Source organism: Galleria mellonella, unplaced genomic scaffold, assembly GCF_026898425.1.
Source record: "Galleria mellonella isolate WM207_F2 unplaced genomic scaffold, CSIRO_AGI_GalMel_v1 utg139, whole genome shotgun sequence".
Taxonomy (NCBI): Eukaryota; Metazoa; Arthropoda; class Insecta; order Lepidoptera; family Pyralidae; genus Galleria; species Galleria mellonella.
In genome coordinates, this window is record NW_026441995.1 from 8488996 (window position 1) to 8516241 (window position 27246).

The window sequence follows — 27246 nt, forward strand, 5'->3', positions numbered from 1 at the left end:
AATGTTAGATACTAATTAAAAGTTTGTGAAAGTTACATCTAATTTGTTGTTGTGATAACCACGTCTACTGCACTGCTGCGGAAACACCATGTCGGCACACGAGCAAATGAGGGCAATGTTAGATCAGCTAATGGGTACAGCGAGAAATGGTAATTATTTTGTTTACACACCTAAATACAATTAAGATTTAATTAAGTGCTATATTTTATTGATAATCTTCATCTGAATTTATAACTTTTTACGATGTTTCCAGGTGAAACTGACAAACATGGGACAAAATTTTATGATGACGCTGTATGCAAATCCTTTTTATTACAGTGTTGTCCACATGAAATTCTATCTTCTACGGTGAGTACTTACACATGTATATATACTGATTTAATGGGCTGTAACGTTTCTGAGTTTTCACTACTACATATAATATATGCTATTATATAAATTGGTTATTTAAATTGTGACATCTTATGTATTTTAATGTTACTATAATACATTGTCTAAATCTGTAATGAGATCTCAGAAACACTTTTATTAAAATTTTGTCATCCATTGTAGGACCTTGATTCTATGAATTATAGTAATTTATATTTTATTTTTATTGTCATGTGTTTTCTCTACCTATGTGGTATATAATTTTCTATAAAACTATTGCCGTCTTCTGTAGAATCAATGGAAATCCCTTATGTCAGAGTGGCATTAACTGTGGTGAAATATGCTTTTCAGAAAATGCCCAACACTAGTCTTTATTGCTCATCACAATACTTAACAGATGAGGGATAGATTGTATGAGTTAGGCTGTTCTGTAAGTACCAAGATGTACGTATAAAACATTTATAGTTAGCTGATTGTATTATTACTGCTAAGCAGAATTTAACTTATTAAGGCACTTAAAATTATAAAATTACCCATCGGTAACTAATGCTGCTTTGGTGAGTACAAAAAATTTTAGGAACATGAAAATACTTTGTCGGGTGAGAGCAATTCGGTGATTCATTGTAACTACATTGGGTACGTACTGTGCTATTTACATGGCTAGAATACGAAGAAAAATAGAACTTGCATGTATTGCATATCTTCAGTTTAAATTTTTTTCTGAAAGTGATAAGTTGATTTTTATGATAACTAAACCACTTGTGTCAAAATAATATGGTTTATGCCATTACTGTAATGCAAAGAACAAATAGACAAATACTTGACAATTAACTTGTGTTCCTATTAGTTTATAGATTTTTAAACTACAACCTAAAATATTTACTCATATTCATGGCTGGGATATTATTATTTTTTAACTATTATGTCAATAATTTAGGAAATATTTTTTGATATACCACACATAAAATTTGTTGTATAATAAATGTTAAAAATATATATAACAAATTTTCTGTTGATATAATTAAAATCATACAATTTCTTAAAATATAAATTTATTATTACACATTCATTAAATTAAAAATAAAAGCTAAAAATCCCTAATAGTAATTTGCTGGCTTTCAGGACATAACATAAAAAATATTCCTTATGACTTCTTTTTCTTTACCCAATTGGGAAAGAAACTAACATGCAAAATTTTAAGAGTATTACAATATAATACTATTTTTGATCTATAGTATTCAAAAGAGTTTATTATATTTAATGTTATAATTTTATATACTTGTCACTTATATATTAATATGGCTTTGTTTTGTCTTTATAAGAAATCCGTCTAGTTAGGGTAATCAGGAGGGGTTTCCTCTATAATTTGTAAGTATATATGATAAATTTCTTTTTGGCGGATGTCCTGGACTTCGTGCGCAGTGGTGCTATTGTATGTATTTTGTAATAACAATATTAAATTGAATTATTATATTGAAGGGATTTTAACTTTATTTTATGTGTATAGTTATTGAATATATTTATTTTTTTGCACTATTTGTAATCTTAAGAATTAATCAGTAAAATATAATTGAGGAGAGAAATTATGTATTTTACTTAAATCTTAATTTGAGAGGTATAATAAAATTAATGATTGTATTGATATGACCTCTTGTTGTTGTATGGGTTCAGCAATATGAAACACATACTTTTCATGTGGTTTTTACTTCTATTGCAGCGAATGGATTTAGGTGAGTGTCCAAAAATACATGATCTGGCTCTTCGTGCTGATTATGAGTTAGCATCCAAAACCAAAGACTATTTCTATGATATTGATGTGAGTATTAATTTAATAATTTTTTATTGTGTAGTATTGTTACTTTCAATAATTCTTGTTGTTAAGGCTCTTTCACATAATACAAGATTTATGAAGTATGGTTTATTTGGTTGTACAAGCTGTGAACATGGCGGCGTGCGCACCATCTTGTTATTTGAAAGAGCTCTTTATAGGTTATTTGAAATTTGTACTTAGCATGACCAATCAAAATAATATTTATTTACAAATGCTCTAAATAATATACATTATTTTAAATTGAACTCAAAGGCTGTGAATCACATCAAATTTAAATATCTTTAGGCAAGGATTATAACTTCCGAGTTTCAAAAACATATAAAATACAATTTTTACTTTATTGTAATCTGTCAAATTCATGCATGGTATTCCTAGCAAGTCTACAGGCATTATGGGTGGTAATGGCCTCTTCAGTCCAAATATGCTTCCTACATCTTTTACTCTCCAATAATTCTATACACCAAATTGACCTACTATTATAGTCTGCTCTCTAAAATAGTTTAATAATTTTCATTAAAAAAGAAAATGTATTTCTGATTAGATTTATATAGAACATTTCATAATTATATAGTTCCTTTATAAACATCAAATGGTATAGTGAGTATGAGTGGTGTTGTGTTGTGTGAATGTAAATATTGGTTATCTTGCAGTATTGCCAACATATCCATAACACTAAGTTTATTAATTGACTTTCATAAAAAAATAATTGTTCATTGTGTGGTTATAAAGGCTACAGAACACTTAGAGGCGTTTATAGCGGACTGTGACCGACGTACTGCTGCTGCTAAACAACGTCTTGCAGAAACTCAGGAAGAACTTTCTGCTGAGGTTACTGAAAAAGCCAATGCAGTGCATGAATTAGCTGAACAAATTGGTCAGAAGTTGGCTCGGGCTGAAGCACTCGGTGAGGAGGGTATGGTTGAAGAAAGCTTTAAACTTATGGGAGAGGTATATTTTAATAAGATAAAGTACTTAGTTTCATGATAATGTGAATCCTAATAATGTCTAACTAATAACACTTTCTAGGTTGAAGAACTACGCAAAAAGAAAATGGTGGCGGAACAGGATTATCGTAATTCAATGCCGGCTTCATCATACCAACAACAAAAATTGCGTGTATGCGAAGTGTGCTCGGCATATTTGGGTATTCATGACAATGATAGACGACTTGCTGATCACTTTGGGGGAAAACTTCATCTGGGATTTATTACAATCCGAGAGAAATTAGCAGCTTTGAAGGTAGGTAGACTACTTGTAGAAAGCTATTTTAAAGTGTACCAGGAAAATATAAATAAAATCTCTTTTTTTTTGGTAACCACATATAATGCGGGTTATGACCGTGTATACAAAATCCGCATTGTCTACTAGGGGTGAAGAATATATATTGGAATAGTCAAACACAATAGGTTCACAATTTTGAACTGTTCCATTGAAACTGATTTGACCTGTTCAGTTTCTATAACTACATCGACACAGAAAATGCTCTTGAATCTAGTGTATGAAGTTAACCAGTGTTAAAACGGGGGAGGGATTGTTAGTAAAGGGGAGGTTAGTCCCCATTGCTATCAATATACCCCATTAGGTCGACCTCCACACGGTTCCCCCCGGAAACCATTGTGACTAATTTATCGTTGAATTCGTCACGATGGGCTAACTAACCTGCCTTTTCATCCACACCTATCATCTCTCACTGGTGCCCCGCCAGTGTATACCGATAGCACAGGCGGGGTTAACATTCCATTATCATCCATAAAAAAAAAAAACCAGTGTTAAAAAGAGATGGTTAGATTGGTTAGACGGAACATGTTTTTCTCGTATCTAGCATAGTGAGTTAATCTATGTTAGAAAGAGATAGCAGTTATTCTTTGCTTTACGTTGTAACAGGATTCCGATATAACATTATGATATTTTGAAATGGGCTGTTATTTTGGAACAAGCCAATGAAGCTTTTTTTACTGTAACAGATTTCTTATTTTACCTGATTTAGACCATTTCTATTGGCTACTCCACCGCGAATTCCGCTCCTTAATCACACATACGCGTTACGTTTACGCATATAAATATAATACTGCTCTGTTGGGGAAGGGATTGTTAGTAATGCGAACTGCAAGTTTCATTGCTATAAATATATCCTCAAGTTGACCTCCCCGTGGTCCCCCCTGGAAACAATCGTGCTATCATAAATTCCAGGTGTATTCGTCACGATGGACTAACCGACCTGCCTTTTCATTCTAACCCATCACCCCTTACTGGTGACCCGCCATTGTATACCGTTAGCGCGGGTGGGGTTATCATTCTATTATCATCCATTAAAAAAAATACTGTTCTGCGTAATAACGCAATAGTTAACACATACATCGTAAAAATATTGTATTAAGATATTTTTTATATTACTATAATATTTTATTACTTTAATATTTTTATATTACTTTTATTTCGCAGGAAAATTTTAATCGTATCATTTAATTTTTTCTTCATTTTCCATCTTTTGTCTTAACCCTTCTTTGCATACTGGTGGAAATTTCCATCATAACATTGAATGCCTAAAACTTATATAAAAGACCAAGTTCACTTTAAGTTGATCGTGTCTGGATAACTTTTTAATGTCCATTGCAGAAAAAAAAACAGCTGTCAAATTTATTGTTTTAACCATTTTTCCTTTAATTTTAAACATGAATTATATCACTTTGATTTTACCAATAAAAAAAGTCAGGCGAAGAAGGGTTAACAGCGCACATCACTATTTCACAATTTTTTTTTGTATCTCCAATATTGCTATGGTGCCATACTAATATGTTAAATTATGTTTTATAGAAAACAGTAGATAAAAGGCGCGACGAGCGCGGGGCGTCAGAGCGGGAGCGTGGAGGCCCAGGTGGGCGCCGTCACTATGTGGGCGGCCGGGAACTCGACCGCCGCGCCCGCCGCCACCGCGAGACCGCGCGGGACCGCGATCGCACCAAGGACACCGACCGTGACCAACGAGGAAAGGACAGGGAACGGGACCGTGACCGCGAGCGTGATCGAGACAGAAGGTAAGGGGAATATTTTTGATTATATAGATAGTGTCTTTTTCATACAATTTTGCGTGATTAATAGTTATGAGGAGTATTCTTTATAACTTCTATATTTATTTTGTTTTATAATTTTTGCACCTTTTTAACGTGTAAAAACACGTTTTATCTATTAAATAATTAAATATATGTCAAGATACATTGTGCGCGTAAATATATAGAACACTGATAAAAAAAATAAAGAGATCTGTCTCTTTTTTTTTTATTTTCTGTAATTTGACAATTAGCTGACAAAAAATTGACCCGGTTTTGAGACTCGATGCTTTATCTATATAAATCTAAGGGAAATATATTTAATTTATATTATGATCATGTCAAAAGTAGAAATTTATTGTGTCAAACTACAAGTAGATTAATTTATCATCCTCTGCCTGCCATTATCTCGATTATTTAGGGCGTAATAAGTTTTTTTTCTATATTTAAAGTAATTTCAGCATTCACTTCCTTTCTGTCAAATTTATAAAATTTCCTTGTTTGTCCTCTTTGGTGTTAATATTTAATAATTTATCAATTAATATATTAAATAAATTATGTCCAGGCGCAGCCGGTCACGGAGCAGAAGTAAACGTGAAGGGTCCCGAGAGCGGTCCCGAGGGCGTGATCGAGATCGCGAGCGGGAGTCGCGTCGCAGTCGTTCTCATCGTTCAGGGTCACGCGAACGCCGCAGAGATTAAACATTTTGCATCTCCAATTTCAATTAAATATTGGGTATGGAGGCATAACATCGTTATCCTCAAGAATGGCAATGCAGGAGGACAATCAGGGCCTCACAATATTCTGTGACATTTACCACTCTCTATCAGGTGTGTCGTCTGCATGTATTCCGTTTCAGGTTGAATAAAAAAATAATCTAAAACTCATTATGCGAAAAATCTGTAAAGGTAAAAAAAAAGACTTTTTCGCTCGTGGAGAAGTTTCCCATTATGTTAGTCATGCATTTGCACATATTCGTGCGTTGTGAATGAAAATATAGATGCGAGGGTGATGACAAAGTTTTAATATATTTATTACAATAGAGGTTTAGGTTAAAGCACAATTTGCCAGTGCTAGTACTTTCTGTAGATATTGTCTTTCAAGATTTTTTGTTTACTTATTGATAGTTCCCTTAGCATTTTTTCACTGGTCTGTTATGTAAATGATGCTTGAGCAGTGAAATGGTGTAATTATATATTTAGTTTGTGTGATTTAAATATATATTGCAACATGTAGATATAATAAGATTACATAACATTTAGAAAGTTTAGGCCTTTTTATACATTGCTGCTGAAAAATTAGATATATAAGAAGTGGTAAAATTGAATTTTAATATTTGGGGTTCGTATCAAATAAGTTTTTTTGAAGTTGTTTCAAATTGTTGATTTATTAAGTTTTTAATATAATGTTAATAACTCCCGAGCTGCAATAAGTTTGAATCCTTTGTGTGATTGTTTATCTGTAGCATTGTAATTCCTTAAGGGATTGACCAATTTCGATACGGTTTTTTTCATTTGTAGGTTCATTGAATTGGAGTGGTTCTTAGCTATTTTTTGTCGGGAGTTTTTAATTATTTACCCAAAATAAAAGATATTGATGTAGTTTTGGCTTGCTTTAACAAAAGATTGCTGTAATGAAATAGTTTATATATAACATTTCTGGTTGTATATGCCATTGAAAGGTTAAACACACTTTGACTTTAGAATATTTATAAGATCTCGTTTGTGGAGGTTAGCGAGATATCTGTTGTGAGGTACATATTGAATATAAACATCATTGGAATCGAGAGATGCAATCTTTTACATATTTGTGTATGTGGGTTCGTTCGCATTTATATTCATAAATTAAGGCTATTGTATTGCGAGCATAAACGGACAACAACACGAGGCTCGATACTACATGTCGCGTAGTTCCGCTTCTCTATAAACGAGGTCTAAGATATAGAGCGCTTTTATAATTTATTGAGCCACGACAAAAGGCACGTTTTAGGCGTAAAACGTTTATGCCTCCATACCCTGTAATTTTTCAGTCATTCAAAGTTAGATACGTGACAGTGCTAATTTTAGCGACAAAAACACGAGAGTTATTTATGCAGATGGCATACAAACGAATTCTTTGTCAAGTCTAAAAAAGAGATAAACTGTAAAAGCGTCTGTTATATCTAATAAATGTATAAATCGCCAACTACATTGTCAAAAGTTAATGCAATCTTTTCTTTTGTTATGTGAATAAAATAATTATTATAGTAAGCTCAAATTTGTTTTTATCATTTTCCAATAAACTTTTTACATGTTTTCTACTCTATGTGGATCAGTTGGATACGTAAGTATCGCTTGATTACAATGATACTAAGAGAAATATAATTGCGTAAATATGATAATAGTAAAAAAAAAAAAAACAAGTAATTAAATATAAATAATTGTTTATTTAGAGCTGCATTAGATGCAACTTACAGATAGGTACTTAAGTACATACGTATGTAATTTTTTTAACGATTCAATCTTTATACAAGCACCAAATTACATAACATCACCTGCCTATTGAAATCTAAAATCTTGTCTTAATATAATATTATGAATGTGGAAGTATAAATAGGTTTAGATATTTTTTAATTACGCCCAAACGGCTGAACGAATTTGAATGAAATTTGGCACATAGATAATGACCTACATTAATACATTTTATATACATTTATTCTATTGACAGCGATAAACCTGCGGACTTCAGTAAGTAAAATAAAAAATGGAAAGACAACTATAATCTTACAGAAAAAAATAAAAAATAGATCGCAGGTATGGTTGTGAGGCACTCCACCATAAAGGAGCTGTATAGACACATACCATTATTTGTTTTAAACTACTTATTAACTAACTTTTACATTAAACTGATTACACTATAACGGTTGACTAATATGGCAGGGTGTTTTTTCCATAGCGTAAAAATACATGATTCCAAATAATTTCAATAATAATAACAATGATTCTAATTGTATACTGTGTTAAATTCAGTCTTTGAAATAATAATAGTGTTTAAAAAATATAGGTACGTAGGTACATATTTTCGTTGGTTAGAAATAATGATGAAGAATATATTATGCTATTAAAATAGGCAGGAATTTATCAACGTCACTTTTCACTTATATTACGTAATACCATGTAAATAAAAATAATAGGAACATTAATAAAACATTGTAAATTATTCTAACTAGAATGGCGGTAAACAATAATATCACATCATAATAATGTACCATAAATGTAGAGTTGAATATACATTGAATTAATAGCCAAATATATGTAGTAATATTTCTATTATGTCTTGCGTTTTTAATTACACAATGTCTTCGATATTGACGCATACATTTTAGGTATGGGTTATTATAAATGTAAAATGCTATAGTTCATTCGTGTTATGAATGCAATATTAGCCGTTTAATTCTAGCAAAGCTACAGGCACCGTTGACAAAAGAAGATTGATGATAAATAATTAAAAATTTTCAGCAAAAAATTCTGTGTATACGTAAATGATAATTAAAAAAAGAATAAGACAAACAGCGTAAAAATGTAGGTCCAAAATGCGTCTGTGAGAACAGATAAAATTATATATATGTATAGGATACTTGATACGACACGATGAACTTATGAACATTATATTAAAAGGTAAGATAGAAGGAAGGAGGGGAAGAGGGAGACCAAGGCATAGGTACCGGAGACAGATCAAGAAAAAAGTTGGTGTTGTGATGTAACAAGAGGTAAATAGGATAGACGGGCAAGCGTCAATTTAATGCTATAGGTACTAAATAGACGTCACTTGGGGTACACTACGGGTAAAAAGGAAAATATTGTTTCCTCAGATTCAGATGATTTTGCAATCACATAGTTCCAAAAGACAGTTGCAGTCTGTTTAAATTTGTTATTGCATTCTTAACGGAATGTACTATAGAAATAATGAGTCGAATTCATTCATCTAATACAAAATTATGAAATTTTCATAGGAATTCAGTTATTAGAAATCTGTTAATCTAATCGCCTAGTAGTAATATGAGATCAAAAGTATGAATGTATATAATAAATCATTACTAATGAACATGAGTAGGTTTATTTGAAGATCTTGATTTTATTACAATTAATGCTAAATATTATAATTAATTATATAATTAATATGTATTTGTTGTCTGCGACTGTAAAACGTTACTCTAAAGTGACTAAATAGTGATATTTCATAAAGTCGCATAAGTTACCATACTATCTGGGTATCCATAATTCACTGAATATGCATATGTAGGTATGTCTGCGTTTGCATAAAACCACTATTTTTTGTAATATGTGAACGTCCAAATACGAGTACAACTAACGTGAGTTTAATATATTTTTTTATTATGCAACTTGGAATGGCAAACAAAATGATGTTTCATCTTTAGATAAGTGATAAACGTTACAATAACTACACAATGAACTTCACAAATATCCTAATACTCCTAATGTGATTCTTGTGGACTAATGTGATTTTGTACCCTGTAGTTTAACTGCTTTATTTCATCCTTTAAACCGAAACAGAATATTATATGAAAGGCTATTATTGGGACTTATTCAAATATAGTTTTGTAACGGGGCAGAAGTTATAGAAAAATATTCTTATGAGACTTTCTTGAACTTTTACAGATAATTTGATCAGTACATCTTATAAAAATCTGTTTATAAATTACAATATAACATCTACGTAAGATCATAAATACAAAACAAAAACGAGAAGTCTTTCTCAATAGAGTATTAGTAACATATACAAGTAACTTTACATAATATTTTACAACTTTATACTGACTCAATCAGTTCTCAATATATTGATGTATAAATGATTTCTCTATGTTACATATAGGTAGGTCATAGGCAAGTTAGAAACAATTTAAACAACAGATTTATAAACATACAAAAAAAAAAAACAAATACCAATTAAGAGGTTCCTATCCTCTATATAGGTATAGAGGTTATTGTCATTCTATTATTTATAAAATTATATGTTTCATTTAAAATTTAAATAATATAAATTAATTTAAATTTACTGTTATTATTTTTTAGACTAGTTTAATTTTATAAATATTAGGATCACAATAAAATGCATGTCGTCACTGATAAATTCATATTTGTTTATTATAATAATAGGTGTATGTAAAATTATATTCGAGGCTTCTTAAAAAGGTGCATTATTTATTATCATATTTTATTCTTGGTGCATCCTTGCTCATATTTGAAAACTTCGTTACTGATCTTAAAGTGGGTACCAGATAATTTTGGAGTAAGCACGGCCCATCTGCCCCCTTCCCGCCTTAAATACGTCTAGAGACTGAACGAATGAATCAAAACTCTTTAATGTTTCCCTCTAAGAATGATACAGATTACATAGTTAACAATATGTATACAAAAATAAATTTTAATTACAAGAACAAAGGTAAAGAGGCAACAATGGGCGGCCTTATCACAATATACAGACAACTTTCTAGGCACAACAACCGAAAAATACGATATTATTTCTTAAGTCTTTTGTTATTAGTCTGGCAGCTACCCATTTACGATTTAAGTTTTATTCTATTATTCCTAGTATTACTAACTCTACCAATTGCATATACAGGTTGGCAAGTGGTAATTAAATAAAATAATAAATTGATTTAATAAAAATAATTATAATCGGTTGAGTGAGGAATAGATATAGTTTGATAAAGATAAGTTTGACAATGATATATCATAGGATGAATATAGAACAACCATTTTGTAAATAAAATTTTCTTATTACTTAAATTACATTATTTTGGATCTTTCTGTATTCTATATTTTTCTATGTACCCTCTACTAGTGCAGAACGCCATATTACTCATAAAGTATACTTTTGCGTTATTTCATAAATAAAAAAAATAAGAAGTAACATAACTTTTATAAATATTTCATATACTATAAGTATTTTGAAACAGCATTTCATCTTATACATCTGTAACATTTTTATTACTTCAATAAATTAAAGAAAGTAAATTTCTTTTTAATAAAGCAAAAATAAGTAGATACTTAATTTTTATAAGATCCCACTTTCAGTACAGAAACAATATTTACAGAACAAATATTTTTTTTTTCATATTATATTTTCATAATATTGGTATTGTTTGTGAATAAATTGGATACAAACGTTCATTATAATTTTATTTTATTTTTATTTTGTGCAGTTTCAATTTGAAACCCAACATTTCCGAGAGTACTCCGGAGAGTGCTGACAATATAACTACTTTTGTTATTGTATATAGATAATGGTTAGCACATATCCCTGATATCTTGAAGGGAGCATCCAGTTCCTAGAAAATAGTAAAATTCCTTTCAATAATTATTGCACGTCATTAAAAAAACCGGCAAAGTGTGAGTTGAACTCACTCGCCGAACATATAATACCTTACATAAAATAGTCTCTAAAAAGGTTCATGTTTTGTTTAGACAAAAGAATATTTGAACATGTACACTTGCCATTGCTTCAAAAATACATCGAAACGTCAAGGAAATAGAACTAATTATTCTTTTTTTTTATACAACTTAGAATGGCAAACAAGCTGACGGCCCACCTGATGGAAAGTGGTAACCGTCACCTATAGACATGAGCAGTACCATGGATATAATAGAGTATATGGTTTCGCCCATGATACCCCCATGCGTTGCCATTCCTGAGGACTCAGATGTTATTCCTCTGTACCCTGTAAATTCACGCCATATCCCACCCTTTAAGCTGAAACACAGCCATGCAAACACAACTGCTTCACGGTTGAAACATGAATGGGACAGAGGTACCCAAGCAATCGACTTTCGTACAAAGTCTGTCAGACATGTCTATGTATGTGTCTGGCTTCCTTCTTATGTACATAGTATAAGTATTTAAGAAGGAAGCCAAGTAGGCCGTGTCTTCAGCAGCATCTTGTTCAATTTATTCTACACTTGGTTCAATTTGCTTACCCAGCAAGGAATTGTCGAGAAGATATACGGTTACTTACTTTGAGTAGATCAGCTGCCAATTTGAGCACGTTGTTCGCGACCGTGAGTTGTTCCTTGCTTTCGGGCCGCTGTTCTATAGCGAGGTGCAGGTTGATCTGTTCGGTGAGTATGGCCGAGAGGCATCCGCGGTACTTGCGGTTCACGTTGCTGCCCAGCGTCACGAAGCGTAGTAGATAAATACCGAGGCAAATGCTCCACACCATGGCCTCCAATAGCCATCCTCGCTCAAGTGTTACCGATTCCTGCATGATATATTTATTTATTTTAAACAAAGTAAAAGCTGGATTAAACATCATATACTGTTATCTATTAGTCAATCGTAGACAGGAACTACAGAAAATATAATTGACGGTGCAACGTAATAAGCAAATAAAAATAAATATATACACGATTTTCATTAAATTGAGATTTTGTATGTTTTGCGGTATGATAACAGTTTTTGCTATAGAATTTAATTATCGTTGGTACATGTGATGACATCAATGGCAACTAATTAGTCAATAGTTGTAATCAAATGATCTTGGATTTATTGTGTTTTTTTAAGCAGAATGATGTCAATTTGAGGCGTTATCATTAGATAAATCTAAACCCATCTCTAAAAATTTCAATTTGATATGACAGCGAAATCTTTATTGTAAGGACCGATATGAACTAATTTTCTAATAGACTAAAGTAAAAATTATTATAATTTTAGTTTATGATGGTCAATAAAACAATAAATTTGCGAAACTATCATATTAAAATATTAGGTTAAGAGTTAAATTTTGGGAAATATTTCAGAATGGGCCCCCAAGTTTAAATCTCTGTGAGACATTATACCTTTTAATATAATAAACATAACTGAATAACGTCAGCATCAATTACGATGACGGAGCATTATCTGTAACGTAACTTTGGGATTTTATATCACTGGGGCATTGCCTATTTCGATTACATGATTAGATTACGTTAAGGATTTTAATTTTACTCCCAAAATAGATGTTGATATCAGTGAATGAACTCACCCGCAGTAATTGAGCACTGACACACGCCAGCAATATAATGGTAAGCATGAAAGCGGCCGAGACGATCACGTCGACTGACCGCTGCGGACCACGCCGCTGGAAAACAATTGATTATCTATATATTTCCTATTAATTTTTATTAAAGCAGAAATTCCTATGGATTCCTGCACTATGTAAAAATCAGCAAATGTACGTATACTTGATTATACATAAACAAATGGCAAACTATTACTTTATTTTAAAAAATGGAGCCTTAAATGGAACCTTAGGAACAGCAACTTCGAATGGCGTAAACTAACTGTCGGCGTACCTGATGGATAGTGGAAATCGTTGCCTATAAATATGATCAGCACCATGAAGATCACAGAGTATATTGAGACACCTGTGACAACCTTCATTTGGATTTATTTCATGCTTTATTTCAGGTTGTTAGGAATTAAAATAATTTTTATATACTTCTTTACAAACACTTTTAAATTATAACTTTTTTATGAATCTATTGCCGGATTTGGAAAATGGTGTGTAACGTCTTCATTGTAAGCAATATATCCTGTTAGATTCGTCTCCACGCGGCTCCCCCTGGAAGCCATCGTAATCAATTCTTATGGAATCCGTCAGTATGGACTAACGGGGATAGATCCGTATCCTTTCATCCTCACCTATCATCCCCTCACTGATGCCTGACCAGCCTATATCGATAGATCCTGTAAAAATACTTACTCGAAGGTAAGACCGCGTTGACAGCCACGTCTTAATATTTCTGACGGTATTAAGCCTGAAGTGAGGTAGTTCAGACTTGCGCGCGCGACGGGCCGACGTCAGGTGTGAGAACAGTTTCGCGTACAAGAACCGTTGCTTGAATGCCCGCTCCGCTACCGCCAGAAGAAAAAACACCAGTTCACTTAGTGCGAACCGGAGCAAGCACGATAATATGTTCGTTGATATTTCCCTAAAAAAAAAATTATATACGAGTGTTATTAAATTAATTATATCTAGTTATGTCTCGTTTTGCGATAACATCATCATTAACATCGTCATTGTTGTTGTTAACTTGGCCAGCAAGCATTTATTATATTTTTTTTTTAAATTCTTTTTGATATATATATATATATATTCTTTATTGCACAAAAACATACAGTAACAACAATAAGTTTATTATAGGCGGACTTATTTTTTTAAATTCATAGGAAGTTTTTGCAAGACAGAAATTTAAATAAATATTTAAATAATATATGTTATTATTGACACCTTTTTCTTTGTCAATTCAAATATACAGTTCCAAGTGGCGTAGATTTTTCATTATTCTCCAGTTATAATCATCATTAACAACCTATTATGTCCCACTACTAGGCATTGAGCCCTCTCTATTAGAGAATTATAATTAGTCAACGATAATTATACGATAATTAATAATACCAGAGGGAGACTGTACAAAAGTTGTTTGCTTGGACACCTCTGTACCATTCGTGTTTCTACCGTGAAGCAGTTGTATTTGTATGGCTGTGTTTCGGTTTGAAGGGTGGGATATGGCAGTGAATTTACAGGGTGCAGAGGAATAACACCTGAGAAAGGCAATGCATGGGAGGTATCATGGGTGAAACAGTATTCTCTGTTATGTCTATGGTACTGCTCATGTCTATAGGCGACGGTTACTACTTTCCATCAGGAGGGCCGTCAGCTTGTTTGCCATTCAGTTGCATAAAGGAATAAAAATTTTTTTGTTGCCAAGGATGGCCAGGCCGCATGGGTTTATTTCCAGTTACCCTTTTTTTGCACTAGCATATTGAAGTTCTCTAGTTATCTCTTCCCACATCTTGAAAAAGAATAGAAAGTGACACCACATTCATATTAATATTAGCAAATCTTAACTATATTATAAATGTAGAAGTTAGTGTTCGTATTACTTCTTGGCCGTTAAGAAGTAAGGTTTGTTATCAAAATATATTTTGATATTATCGCTATTAATATTCAAGGTGTCAATGAAAAACTAACCATATATTGTCTCCGAGAGCACCGCTGATTACAGAAAAGATGGATCCCTGACTGTAGTTCACTACTAGCGACGGTATGTACGTTATGAGCGATATTGACTGTAATTCTTCTTCACTTCTGTTGTCTTGTTCTATTGCTACCTATGAACCAGATAAAAAAAAAAAAAGATTTTATTATTTTTGATAAAAGAAAAAAATAATATGTGATTTTACTAAAAGCTAACACTTATGTAAACAATTAAAGTCAAGTGGGGCGTATGCTTGTTTTCCACCTTCGTGGTATATAAAAAAAACAATAATACGATAGTGAAATAGGGTCCGACCTGGACGAGCCTGGTGGCTGGAGCGAATAGTGCGACCGCTGCGGCCATGGCGAGACCAGTCCATAGGCCGCCGTCTGCCGCCATTGCCCGTTCTGCCCGCGCCACCACGTACCAGCTGATGTCCACAGCCGACAACTCGGCGCGGAGCGTTGATCCCCTTTCCCACATTGTACACTTCACTGTGTTTAGGGTGAACAATTGTTATGGATCAGTTTGTTGACATATTGCTTAAGCTCGAATTTTGACTTGCGTAATACCATGGATGGACGTTGAAAAGTTCACATGCATACCTATATAATGAAATGGTATTTGTAGTAGCGAAGTATTCGTAGCTTTGTGTTAGATTAGTTGTGAACTCGTAAGACATGGTACATGTTTCATAGTTCGACATTATAGTACACGTAAAATAATCAGGAAAAAATTAAAATTAATTCAAGTGGGTTTGAAAATTGATAGATAAGTTCGTATTCAGACACATTGATACCCCATTGCATTTTTGCACAAAATTCGTATGACTTAGCAATTAATACAGATTTAGATCTAGAGTGGATCTAGATTTGCTACACAGGTAAATGACATCACTGTAAACAACATGATGATACGACAACATAACCTTCAAGAAAAGAGCATATTCCTTTTTAAAAGGCCGGCAGCACACCTACAATGCCGTAAGTGTTGTGGGGCACCATGGGCGGCGGTAGTCACTTACCATCAGGTGAGCCGCATACTTGTTTGCCCCCTGTGTTGTAAAAAAAAATCTCTGCTTATAGTCTGACGGATTCTATATTTAAAAAGTGTGGCGTCAAAATTATAAAATTAACTCCGCAAATAAAAAAAAAAAAAAGAAAATTTGGCATCGTCGAAATCGCAATTTAAATATAAAAAATTACATGAATGATTTTTGTTACCAGTGTCACTAGAAGGGTCTAGTAAAGCGAAAGGATCCCAAGAGCTATCCGCTGCGTAGTGGAAGCTAACGTCAGAGTGTCCACCTTCTGATTGGGAGCCATAACTGCTCTCTTCGCCTGTGCGCAAAATTATGAAGTTAGTAAAGTATCTATTAAATTAATAGTAGACTTGGATATGTTCAATTTTATAGTGATTCAGCTGTTAAGGCGCTAAGAGGTAACAGACAAACAAAGAAACATACTTTTACATTTATAATATTAGTAAGGATTATATTGGAAATATCTTTTAATTTTATAATAATAAAATTGGAAAAATACAACTCCCTCTTATCATTATCGCTTTGGGTATGATAAACATCAACGACAGAACAAAATTACGACGTTTTTTTCTTAGGTGTTACGTTTCTTGTGTTAGAGATTGCATTGGCTCTCTTACTTTAAGGGTAAATGACACATGTAAATATGAATTAAGTAAAAGTGTTATAATCCATTTACAGACAGCCATAGATAACAAATAATATGCAGTTGTATAGAAGAATTATAACTACATTTAGGCGAGAAGAGTTCTAATAATAATGCTGCATGCAATTATAATTTTATTGCAAGTGATAATTTTAAGTGCTTCCAATTTATGAATAGTAAATAAATAATAAACACACGCGAAATATTTTTATAAACATTCCAGCAAACTGTTGTCCGCTACTGTACGTGTACTGCTCTCTTTTGTAATGGTTTCATAACCTTTTTTTAGCTTGTTTTGTTTGTAAGTATCTTTTTGGTTCAAAATTTGTAATCCATTCTTCGAACATTTGTTACAATCCGAATGAGCTGAAATTTGGTATACCTATACCTTTTGGTAACAAATATATAGGAAGATACTGTTGTACGAATTTTGGCGTTGAATTCTATTGAATTTCGTATAGCTTACGTATAAAATTTTGTTTAGAATTTTTAATAAATTTAATGTTACTATGAGTGGTCTTACTGTTAGTAGTTTGCCCAACCCAGTCAGACATGGTATGATGAGAAGGAAGGGCGATGGAAGGTGCCGAAGCGGAGCATTCTCCATCCGACGATGAACTCTGGTAATTTTCTATATTCTATAGAAATGAAGAATGAAACAATTAGATATGTACGGTGATGCGATCTATTATTCACTGGAAAGCCTAGCATGCTTTTCGGAAAACCTTTCAAATAGCTACCTGTATTTGCGTGATGAAAATTCCTTCCACCTATCACCTAATATTATAAAAATTAAACGGTTAATAAGTGTATATTTTAATGTAGTAACTGTTCATATAAAACAGTATATTAAATCTGAACTTTAAAATATATCATGCTTGTCAATACACAGAATTTTAACATTAAATTTTAGTTACAAGTAATGAAAATGTCAGATATATTACGAGGTATGCCACATACATAAATGGTAATACGTGCGTAGAATATATAAGATTGGTAGCTAAATTATATATTTATCACATCACAATAACATAGTAGTAGAAAATTTTCATTTATTTGTTTTATTGATGTTAAAGTATTACTATTATTATTTAGTTACAGAAATAGCGTCTGGATTTCATGCGAGTAAAGTAAGTTACCTTAAATAAGTTATATTTTAATAAAATAATTTGAATAATTATTTTTTTCATTATCATTTGCCATTTAAAATTTGTCTTCATATTTGTTCAAATATATTATTAATATTTATTAGTTATACAAAATTCTCTAACGATAATACTCATACAAGTGGTACTGTATCGATATGTAGGTAATTGAATTAACTGTCTATTTTTGGTCTTATTTCCCTTATTTATTGGTAAATAAATTATCTATCTATCTATCTATATCATTCTCCTTTTATTTCATCATACACCCACATCAAACCACATAAGGCTTACTCGTTATAATAAAGAACAAACTACAGTGATTTTGCTTGGATATGAAAGCAAGTAGCAATATATTTTAAATGTTATAAGTATGCAACTAATAAAAAAGTTGAACAACACTCTTACCTTATGTTTTTTTTTAACGGAAGTAAAATCATCATCACTAGATTCTCTTCTATCATCCTGGAGCCAGGAACCTCTAAATCTAATTCTTTTTCTTACACTAGGACTACTTGTTGGAATACCACAATCAGAGTCGGGTTCAAGAGACTTGTCATCATCTTCCTTTTTCAAATCTCCTGTGCTTCTAAATAATTCATTTTCAGCATTATCAACTATATCATTAAGTTTATTCACATTTGACTTGACTACTGGTTCTGTTACCGGAGTGTTTGTATTATCTTCTTTCCTTCCTTGATTTTGCAAGTCAATGTATTTATTTCTATTATCACCATCGCTTCCATTGGAAATATATCCATTAAGACTTTCAAACCCATCGTCCCCATCAGGGAGGATTGCTCTTCCGACGTTTATCTGCTGGGTTTGTCGTACGTTGAATGTTTCTAGTTGTTTCTTTGTTAATTTTTTTATTTCTACGCTGGCTGTGGCATCGTCCGGTGGCGGAGTGAATGTTACAATAGGTGTCGTTATGTCAGGCTTCTTCCACATCATGTATTCCTCATCATCTGAGTCTTTTATCTTGATTTTAATTAACGATTTAGTTTTTATTGCTGGATCCAAATTTTTTATCAGATTATCTTTTGTAAGGTCCTTTTTGCGTTTTCTGAAAAAAAAAAAACGCACGTTATTCATTGCATTTAATGGCCCGATCAAAGCAATTGGCTGAGACTTGGGCCTTGTCAACACGTATGCAATGCTTGGAGAGACGTTGCGATGTAAGCACCATACTCACCCTGATGAAGACTTCCGGATGAAGTCGATACAATTGTCAAAGATGACAAACAGAGTAACTCCATTAAATTTTCGTTGTCCAGTTATATTTAATTATCATGACCTAAGTATATTGTTTACTGTTTTGATCCTATAAAGGTGAAAGTAAAACAAGTGTGAGTTAATTGACTTAGCTACCTTAGACCATTATCTGAGATTTCGGAGCGAGAAAGTCTTCGTCTGAACTTAGCTGGTTTGGACGAAGGTGTTTTGCTTTGACTGGATGTGGCGCCACTTTCTGCTGATCCACCACCACTGCCGCCTTCACAGTCTGACCGCGGCCGTCTGGATTAACGTTATTATCAAAGATATAATTTATAGTTATTTAATGGATATTGCCCTTATACGTCTATGATATTGAATGTGAAAATATAAGAAATATAATGTATCATAAATTTACACTGTAGGTCATGTCTATGGGTTTGCTTGTTATTTCTACAAAAATAAAATACAAATTATAAAATAGTATATAATTTATTTAGAACATTATTAATTAAAAATTAATTATTAACATTATATTTTTTTAGAAATATTTATGAGTAGGTAAGAATTTTCAAATAAAAAAATATATATTTACCTGAAATACCGGGGCAATTTCCGATGGTATGTTGAACGAGGGCGGACTCTAGCTAGTTCCATTTCGGTGGTGCTCACAATTTGTGAATGAACAACACTTAGAACTAACATTAAGCCCATTGGCACTAACCAACAATTGGCCTACAAAAGAATAAAATAATGTTATAGTAATAGCTATTTTATAAAAAAACATAATTTAAGAATTTATCTGTTGTGGGGGGAGGGGTGTGTGACAGACACTGTGTTGGCTGGTGCACACTCCACAATGTGAGTAAAGCTTCACAAAGACTTGTCTCAGTGTAGTTGAGAGTATATTGGTGTCATTTTTATATCAAAGGCCAGGTATATATACGAGGTTTGTCCGGAAAGTACGTATAAAAGTTTTTTAAAAATTTTATTTTACAATTATTCAGGTAAATCAATTTTATCCCCTTCAAAGTACTCCCCCTGTGACATAATGCACTTGTGCCAACGCCGTTTCCACTGTGAGAAGGCTCCTTGAAAGTCCTCTGGTTGTAGGTTTCTCAGCTGCCCCGTCGTAGCTTTTTTTTATCTCATTTATGTCCCCCAAATGCCGCCCCTGAAGTATTTGGTTTTTGGGAACAAGAAGAAGTCACACGGGGCCAAATCCGGCGAATAGGGGGGTTTTTCGTTCACCGTAATGGAATTTTTACTCAAAAACTCACGGACAACAAGAGAGGTGTGGGCAGGGGCATTGTCGTGGTGAAGAATCCAACGCCCCTCTCGCGCCAATTCTGGACGAACTCGTGCCACACGAGCTTTGAGGCGTCTGAGCACATCGACGTAGAATTTTCCATCAACTGTCTGGAACTGGTGAAGTGGAAGGACGTCCTGAACGTGGGTCATCTTGAACGCTTTCTCGGCCCTCTCTGAACTCTTTCTCGGCCACTTGTGGACGGTTGGTTCCTTCACAGCATCATCCCCATAAACTGTTCTGAGATCGGCAAAAATTTCACGGCCATTCTTGCCGAGTTTCGAGAGAAACTTGATTACGACGCGCTGCTCTTCAACGGAAGCGGGCTCCATGCCGACGGGGTTTCGTTGTAACTTCACAGATGGCGTGACAAGCCAGGCACCGCACGGCGGTCAGACCAGAACTGAAGCATTGTTAGGGACATAAGGAATGGGTCCTGCGCTTACCTGGCCTCCCCACTCCTCTTTCTCGCATTCCAGAACACTTTTATACGAACTTTCCGGACAGACCTCGTAGAGGCCAGGTCTTAAAGGAATCTTAAATACGTCAATTACTCATATAGTAGATTTATAATATACTCACATCTATGTCTAGCGGAGTTAAAAGGTACAAAGATATGTTGAGGAGTTGCATGATCCACAAAGAAAGAAGGAATTTGGCGCAAGTGGCTGAAGTCTGCTGCGCCCACCACTGGTACAACATTGGAAGAAATACTAGTCGTACAAGTGCGAACCATACAACGCGGCGCATGCCCAGCGTCGGCTTTGCTTTTGGAAACGACGAACCTGTAAACATATATATTTTAGTGTTTTATAAGTGCTCAATATTACAATTCCAAATGGAACAATTAATTGTCTGCTACCTTTTCAATGAACAAATGCAGCACTTAACTCATGTAAGTTTGTTACATTAGCATAGAATGCATGCGAAATATAATGTTGAATAATGAAGATAGATTTTTATGAAATGTACATGTTTCTATTTCTAAATAAAAAAATATTTTTCTAATATAATTTTTTTATTATAATACTGACCTCTAACCAAGTCGACGTCAATGAGGTATGAGCGGGCATGACTAGAGAAGTCCACTATTCGGCGACGGTATGTACCACGCATCAACAGTTGTTCTACCATGGTTTCCCATTCTTCTTTATCATAGGAACTAATCTTTTTCTGATACCTGTCAGTACAATTTTATGATGTAATAATACAAACGTTATAAGACTTACAATAGTAAGTCTAAATAATAAACAAATTCAATAGAATTTGTTTAAATGAATTAATAAAATGATAACTTATTTTTTTTAATACAGTTTATTACATTAGAAGTATGTCTATATGCAACCGTGGGGCCTTGAATTTGGACCTTATCATTTTGTTATTAAGTGAATAAAAACATTTATCAGAAAGTCAATTGTATTATCATAAATTTTTTTGTCTGTCAAATCATTGTTTTTATTAAAATTCAATAGTCCAAGTGCAGACATTTTATAATAATGTTGATATTATATGAATGTGAGTAGCTTTGACGTGGTCTAGTGTTTTGAGTAGTCATGCTCACTAAAATGTCCAGACTTGTGGCGGCGTGGTGGGCCGGGTCATTGGGCTCCCTAAAATATGGTCGAGCGCAGTGATGGCTGGCTCATCCGTCATACTCGTGAACGGGTGCTGCTTGTAGGGACTGGTCTGCTCTAATCACTATGACTGATTTCCTCTTATTAATTGTTTAACCAGTTGGTTATGTATTCAATTTTTTTTTCTTTTTGAGTATTTAATTGAATTAGTGCTAATTGGTGGTTTGTATTCACACAATTAAACTTAAAAATGTAAAATAATAATAAAATTATTTAAAAGAGCATCACACAAGTTTCTTGCTCGTTCTTCTTGTGATGAGATAGCTTTCCGAACGAGCGGTAAATTAAAAAAAATGTAATGACTTTTCAAAAGTGCTTCAATGTAAGTTTATTTGAATAAATGATTTCTATTCTATTCTATTCTATTCTATTCTATATGAATGTATGGATGTACATCATCATATCAACCGTTAACCATTGCTCAACATGGACTTCCCCTTATACATATATATAGGAACAAGGAATGCATAAAAACATGATTTTAATAATGAAAGTTTCCTATGCATTCTATGTTCTGATATTGTAATTACAATTTATATTATTTTATATTTAATTTCCATGTAAATGTGCAAGAATATATATTTAAATTCAGTAAGGTTTATTACAAATTGGATTATACACTTACCATGCAGCCAATTGCTTCATTTTATATAGCTGAAATTGATTTTTTTGTAGTTAATATTTTGCTGTAGAATAAATCTGCAAATATTAAGTATATATATATAAATGCAAAACAATAGCAACACTTCTTAACGAGATAGACAATTTGTTGATAATATTATTTAAAATAAACTATGTAATGTAGTCACATTTTATATCTATAATAAGTATAAAAACAATTAGGTACTATTACTTTGCTGCTTCTTACATGTATTTACAAATAACTTTAGATAATGTTTTAAAGGTGACACCAGTCAGGTCAATATAATGTATAAATACAATATGATAATTCATGGAGGAATATAATTGTTTTTAATAAATTTCAAAAAGTCCTCCAATGAATTAATATGTTTTGTATATTATAATGTAATATTTTCATCTTTATATTCATATACAATGTGATTTTGATGATTCTCTTAATATTTCTTTTTCAAGTTATTTTTTTTCAAAATTTTCCCTAATTTCTATGATCATTATCATTATACTAGCAATTAACTGTTCTTCTGAGCACAGGCTTCTTCCTATTGGGGGCATTTAGTTGTTGCCACACTTGAAAGGTGGATTGGCAACCACAGTTAGGATTTGATGATGTTTTAATAGGAACATAGCTGCCCATCCCTCTACTGTTTAAATTCCCTTAGTCACCTCTTATGACACACACCGGAAAAAAGGATTGGCCCATTCTATGTCAGGACCATATATATTTTAAAGACTGTAAAAGTAATGGTTGTAACAGGATAATCGGTGATGTGACATGTAGGTCAGTAGGTAATGCTAAATAATATTGACATAGAGCAACTTCTCCATTAAGCCAGATTACTGCTGACACCATCATCTATGTCTACATCTAAAATTTATGATATCAAATACTAATTTTGTTGTGCTATCACAACAAAATTAGTATTTGAAGCAACTAAATTTATAATAGATTTAAGTCAGAACTACTTTTAATTTAGTTCTACTAAGAATTGATAGTTTTGTTATGGATCACCAGGTATCTATCAACTATCTGAAATTATCAAATCAAAATTTTTATTTTGGAGAAAGTTTAGGGTCTAGTACTTTAGAATTGACCCCAATATCATCACCAATACTCTACTTTAATTGTATATATATAAAAATTTATATAAGCTATTTTGATTTTTAAATATAGGTACTCACCATTGGGCATACTTAACAACACTCTTTCAATTTAATAATGTATATACATTATTTTCATAAATGTTGACAGATAAAAGAAATAACACAATGTCTTTAAAATTAAATCTGTATGAACAGTTGTTACAAAGTTCAATCAATTGTATGTAAATCTATTTATTGATGGCTATCCCAACGTACAATTATAATTACAATGCGTCTAAAAAACTAAAATAAATGAAATTTAACTAAAGGTTTTCTAATTTACCGCTATATACGATTTAATTAATGTGGAAAAGCGATTTCTGAAGTTATGAAATTTATTTGATATTGCACTACTTATAATTAATTGTAATTGAATATTTACATAATAGCTATTTAAACACCATAATAAAATTCTGGCTTTATATGAAACGTATGTAATCTGGATTAGTAAATAAATATTATAAATTTGCTAATTTGTGCTTATTCTTAGAGGATTCGATTAAGAATTTAAGAATAATGTCAATCAAAATGACATTACCCACTGCCGATTGACACCTAAATATTATACTGGACTGACAGATACGGTATGTATTTGACTGACAGAATAGATTAAAAATATAGGATAAACAACGGAGTCAATTTCCCTAAAATCTTAGTATAATCTAAGTTCTAAATGTATCTCTAAAATTAAAATTTAATTTGTATAATTAAAAATTAAATTTATTTAATATATCATTGCGAAATTTTCAGTGTAAAAACCAATATGAACTCATTTTTTAATAGATTTATGTCAAAATTATTGTAACTTTAGCATGTAATAATTAATAAAACAGTGATTTTGCGAAATTATCAAATTAAAATATATATTAAGAGTACACCTATCCCCCGATTTACACGGTAGATACGTTCCTGAGAAAAACGTGTAAATCGAAAATTAAAAATTTTCAAGTCAAAACCGTGTAAATCGAAAAGCTTGCAGAAAATGCATAATTTTGCTATTTAACAGTTGTGATTTTTTTCAATATTTTTAGGTGTACACAGAAATAAAAATAAATGCATTGACAGGTTAAAATATGTAATATATTACGGAAACACTGTTTTTTTATTTAATTACAATACATTAAACGATCCAAAGCGATCCAAAATTTCGATTTTATTTTCTAAAGAAATAACTTCTTTCGACATTATAAGCTTATAATTTTTTTTTTATTTATGTTAATTTATAAAAATCTTAATAATGCACTCACTTGTAATTTACGAATATGAAAAATTAAATCTTTCTGACACTGTGAAACTTTCACTCAAATACAATTTTCCGTAGATAAAACTTTAATTTTATGCGAAGAAATATAGACACAGTGTGCATGTGCAACAAGTCAGCACATAAGCTCGGGATTCCCCGTGAGATGTGTACACAGCGCACGTGTTCAAACACAGTAGCATTTAGTAGAGTGCGATAAAAACAAAAAAAAACTTATTTGGAAAACCGTGTAAAAGCGAAAACGTGTAAAACAAGTACCGTGTAAATCGGGGGATAGGTGTATAATCTAAGGTTTAGAGGAATGACACATCTGAATTGGCCCTAATTCGAGAAAAAAATCATGACGTATATATATATTTCCCGGAAACGAGCTGCCACAGTATCTCAACTATTTGAGGTGATGTTCCAGACTAGTTGGGATAAGACTGTTCATAGATAGAACGATTGGAATGATTTCGGTGGATGTCACCCCCCATATAGCGGTCACCCCGTAGGTCACTTACAAGCACAGTCGAGATATTTGCTCTTTTTCTCTGTTTCTGCTTTTACGAGGTTTTTGTTATGGTGGCATTCATCAAAACACCTTCGAGACTGTTTAATCCATCATCACGATATCAGGTTTCTTTGCAGGAACTGTCCTATCTGTGATGGATCGGTATCGTCTATATAGGTCGTCGGTATAGGAGTATAGCTTGTCGCTGTCACTTTTGAGGACCGGCTGGGGCTCGTACTTATAATACGGACCTTTCATTCACAAGGCCGTAATTGAGAGCTAACTCTTGATAGAGTATTTTGGCTACCTGGTTTGTGCAAGTACTCAGTATTGGTAAGATCTGAACCATCCGAAAGTACATATCTCCGAGATGGTTATATGATTGACAGACGTTCTATTATTATTATTATAATTTTAAGTTTGTTATCTCAAAATTTCGTCAGTTATAAACCGATTTGGATTTTGTTATCTGAAAAGATATATTTACAGATTGACCCCAAAAATTTATTAAAATCAGTTCAGTAGTTTAGTTTATTGAATTGAAATTGATTTTGTAACAATTCAAGGCTTTTTTTGTGGAACACAATATTAATTATACATTCGTGTTATCTACACATTTTATATTTAAAAACTTTGGTCATAAAAGTGAAGTAGTTACGTACTATTACCTGCAATCGCGTCGCGTTAAGATCATGAATTTAAAATAAGTATTTAAAACATGAAATCAGTTGTAAATTTCAACGACATATCATATCATCATCACATTAGCCGTTAACTGTCCACTTGTAAACATAGGCCTCCTCATAAAGGAGTTCAAAGACATGAAATGCCTAAAATGCAATTTAATTCGTGGGGCCAGTCGTGATGACACACTTAGATTAAGTCTGTAATTGCTGTATAAGTAGGCAATAGTAGTATAACACCTGATGAAAAGTAATAATCGTCGTCTAAGGTATGTTGGTGATTCACATGAGGTACTGTTATTCTTGATGACAAAGGTATTATATCTCTGAATTCTGTAATTTCACTACTATATCTCTGCACATGTTCTAAGGCATATAATATTTGCGTTGATTTTTGTCATATAGAAGTAACTCTAAAATTAAGTGTTATCTTTTTATTTTAAGCAATGGCGTAATTAAGACTGTTTTGTCTAGTAGTTAGTAGTAGGTCAGTTAATTTTGGGGTGGGTAAGGCCTACCGGACCTCCCCTTGATAATTTTTAATGAAACATTTAATAAAACATGAATTCTTTGATATAATGGATGCTCAATTGAAATGATATGTTGATCCTGACTTATATATGATATAATATGTGAAAGGGAGTTTGTTTGTTAGTCAGTTTTATGAAATTAAAAATAACATGTAGTTTTTAGTATGGAGAAGGATCAGAACAGTACCAAGTCGCGTATAAAAATTTGTGAATTCAGGTAATTTCTAATTAATAAAATATTCA

The 27246-nt window shown here is 32.5% G+C and overlaps 2 protein-coding genes across 5 annotated transcripts; one reads left to right on the forward strand and one right to left on the reverse strand.

Moving 5' to 3' along the window:
• The first annotated feature begins 8 nt into the window (after nucleotides 1-8).
• Nucleotides 9-7503, forward strand: LOC113511616 (putative RNA-binding protein Luc7-like 1). Of its 3 annotated transcripts, none has more exons than XM_031909310.2 (8): nucleotides 103-149; nucleotides 254-348; nucleotides 721-813; nucleotides 2087-2185; nucleotides 2930-3148; nucleotides 3227-3439; nucleotides 5015-5235; nucleotides 5813-7503. In XM_031909310.2, the coding sequence occupies exons 4-8, from the start codon at nucleotides 2090-2092 to the stop codon at nucleotides 5946-5948; spliced, it is 885 nt and encodes a 294-aa protein (XP_031765170.1). In that variant the 5' UTR covers nucleotides 103-149; nucleotides 254-348; nucleotides 721-813; nucleotides 2087-2089; the 3' UTR covers nucleotides 5949-7503. The 3 variants fall into 3 exon arrangements, with proteins under 3 accessions (XP_026751080.1, XP_031765170.1, XP_026751089.1); XM_026895288.3 differs by having other exon boundaries at nucleotides 721-799; XM_026895279.3 differs by lacking the exon at nucleotides 721-813 and having other exon boundaries at nucleotides 9-149.
• A 149-nt stretch (nucleotides 7504-7652) lies between these two features.
• LOC113511305 (protein phtf) lies at nucleotides 7653-24538 on the reverse strand. 2 transcript variants are annotated; one of them, XM_031909307.2, is made up of 15 exons: nucleotides 24076-24538; nucleotides 22880-22908; nucleotides 21655-21800; nucleotides 21203-21405; nucleotides 19907-20046; nucleotides 19468-19614; nucleotides 18505-19162; nucleotides 17475-17589; nucleotides 16490-16606; nucleotides 15582-15760; nucleotides 15260-15399; nucleotides 13988-14216; nucleotides 13268-13363; nucleotides 12263-12505; nucleotides 7653-11578 (listed from the first exon to the last, which is right to left on the reverse strand). In XM_031909307.2, exons 1-15 carry the CDS (start codon nucleotides 24076-24078, stop codon nucleotides 11429-11431), a joined length of 2595 nt encoding a protein of 864 aa, XP_031765167.2. In that variant the 5' UTR covers nucleotides 24079-24538; the 3' UTR covers nucleotides 7653-11428. The 2 variants fall into 2 exon arrangements, with proteins under 2 accessions (XP_031765167.2, XP_026750732.2); XM_026894931.3 differs by having other exon boundaries at nucleotides 22880-22953.
• Nucleotides 24539-27246: the final 2708 nt, after the last annotated feature.

Excerpts from the sequence above, each read along its gene's own strand:
- LOC113511616 (XM_026895279.3), top strand. The coding sequence starts at position 89 with ATGTCGGCACACGAGCAAATGAGGGCAATGTTAGATCAGCTAATGGGT. Across the intron at positions 150-253 it reads AATGGGTACAGCGAGAAATG|GTGAAACTGACAAACATGGG; the intron begins GTAATTATTTTG and ends CGATGTTTCCAG. Across the intron at positions 3,149-3,226 it reads GCTTTAAACTTATGGGAGAG|GTTGAAGAACTACGCAAAAA; the intron begins GTATATTTTAAT and ends AACACTTTCTAG.
- LOC113511305 (XM_031909307.2), bottom strand. Across the intron at positions 19,163-19,467 it reads ATCTCAGATAATGGTCTAAG|AAAACGCAAAAAGGACCTTA; the intron begins GTAGCTAAGTCA and ends TTTTTTTTTCAG. Across the intron at positions 15,400-15,581 it reads CAGCCACCAGGCTCGTCCAG|GTAGCAATAGAACAAGACAA; the intron begins GTCGGACCCTAT and ends TCTGGTTCATAG.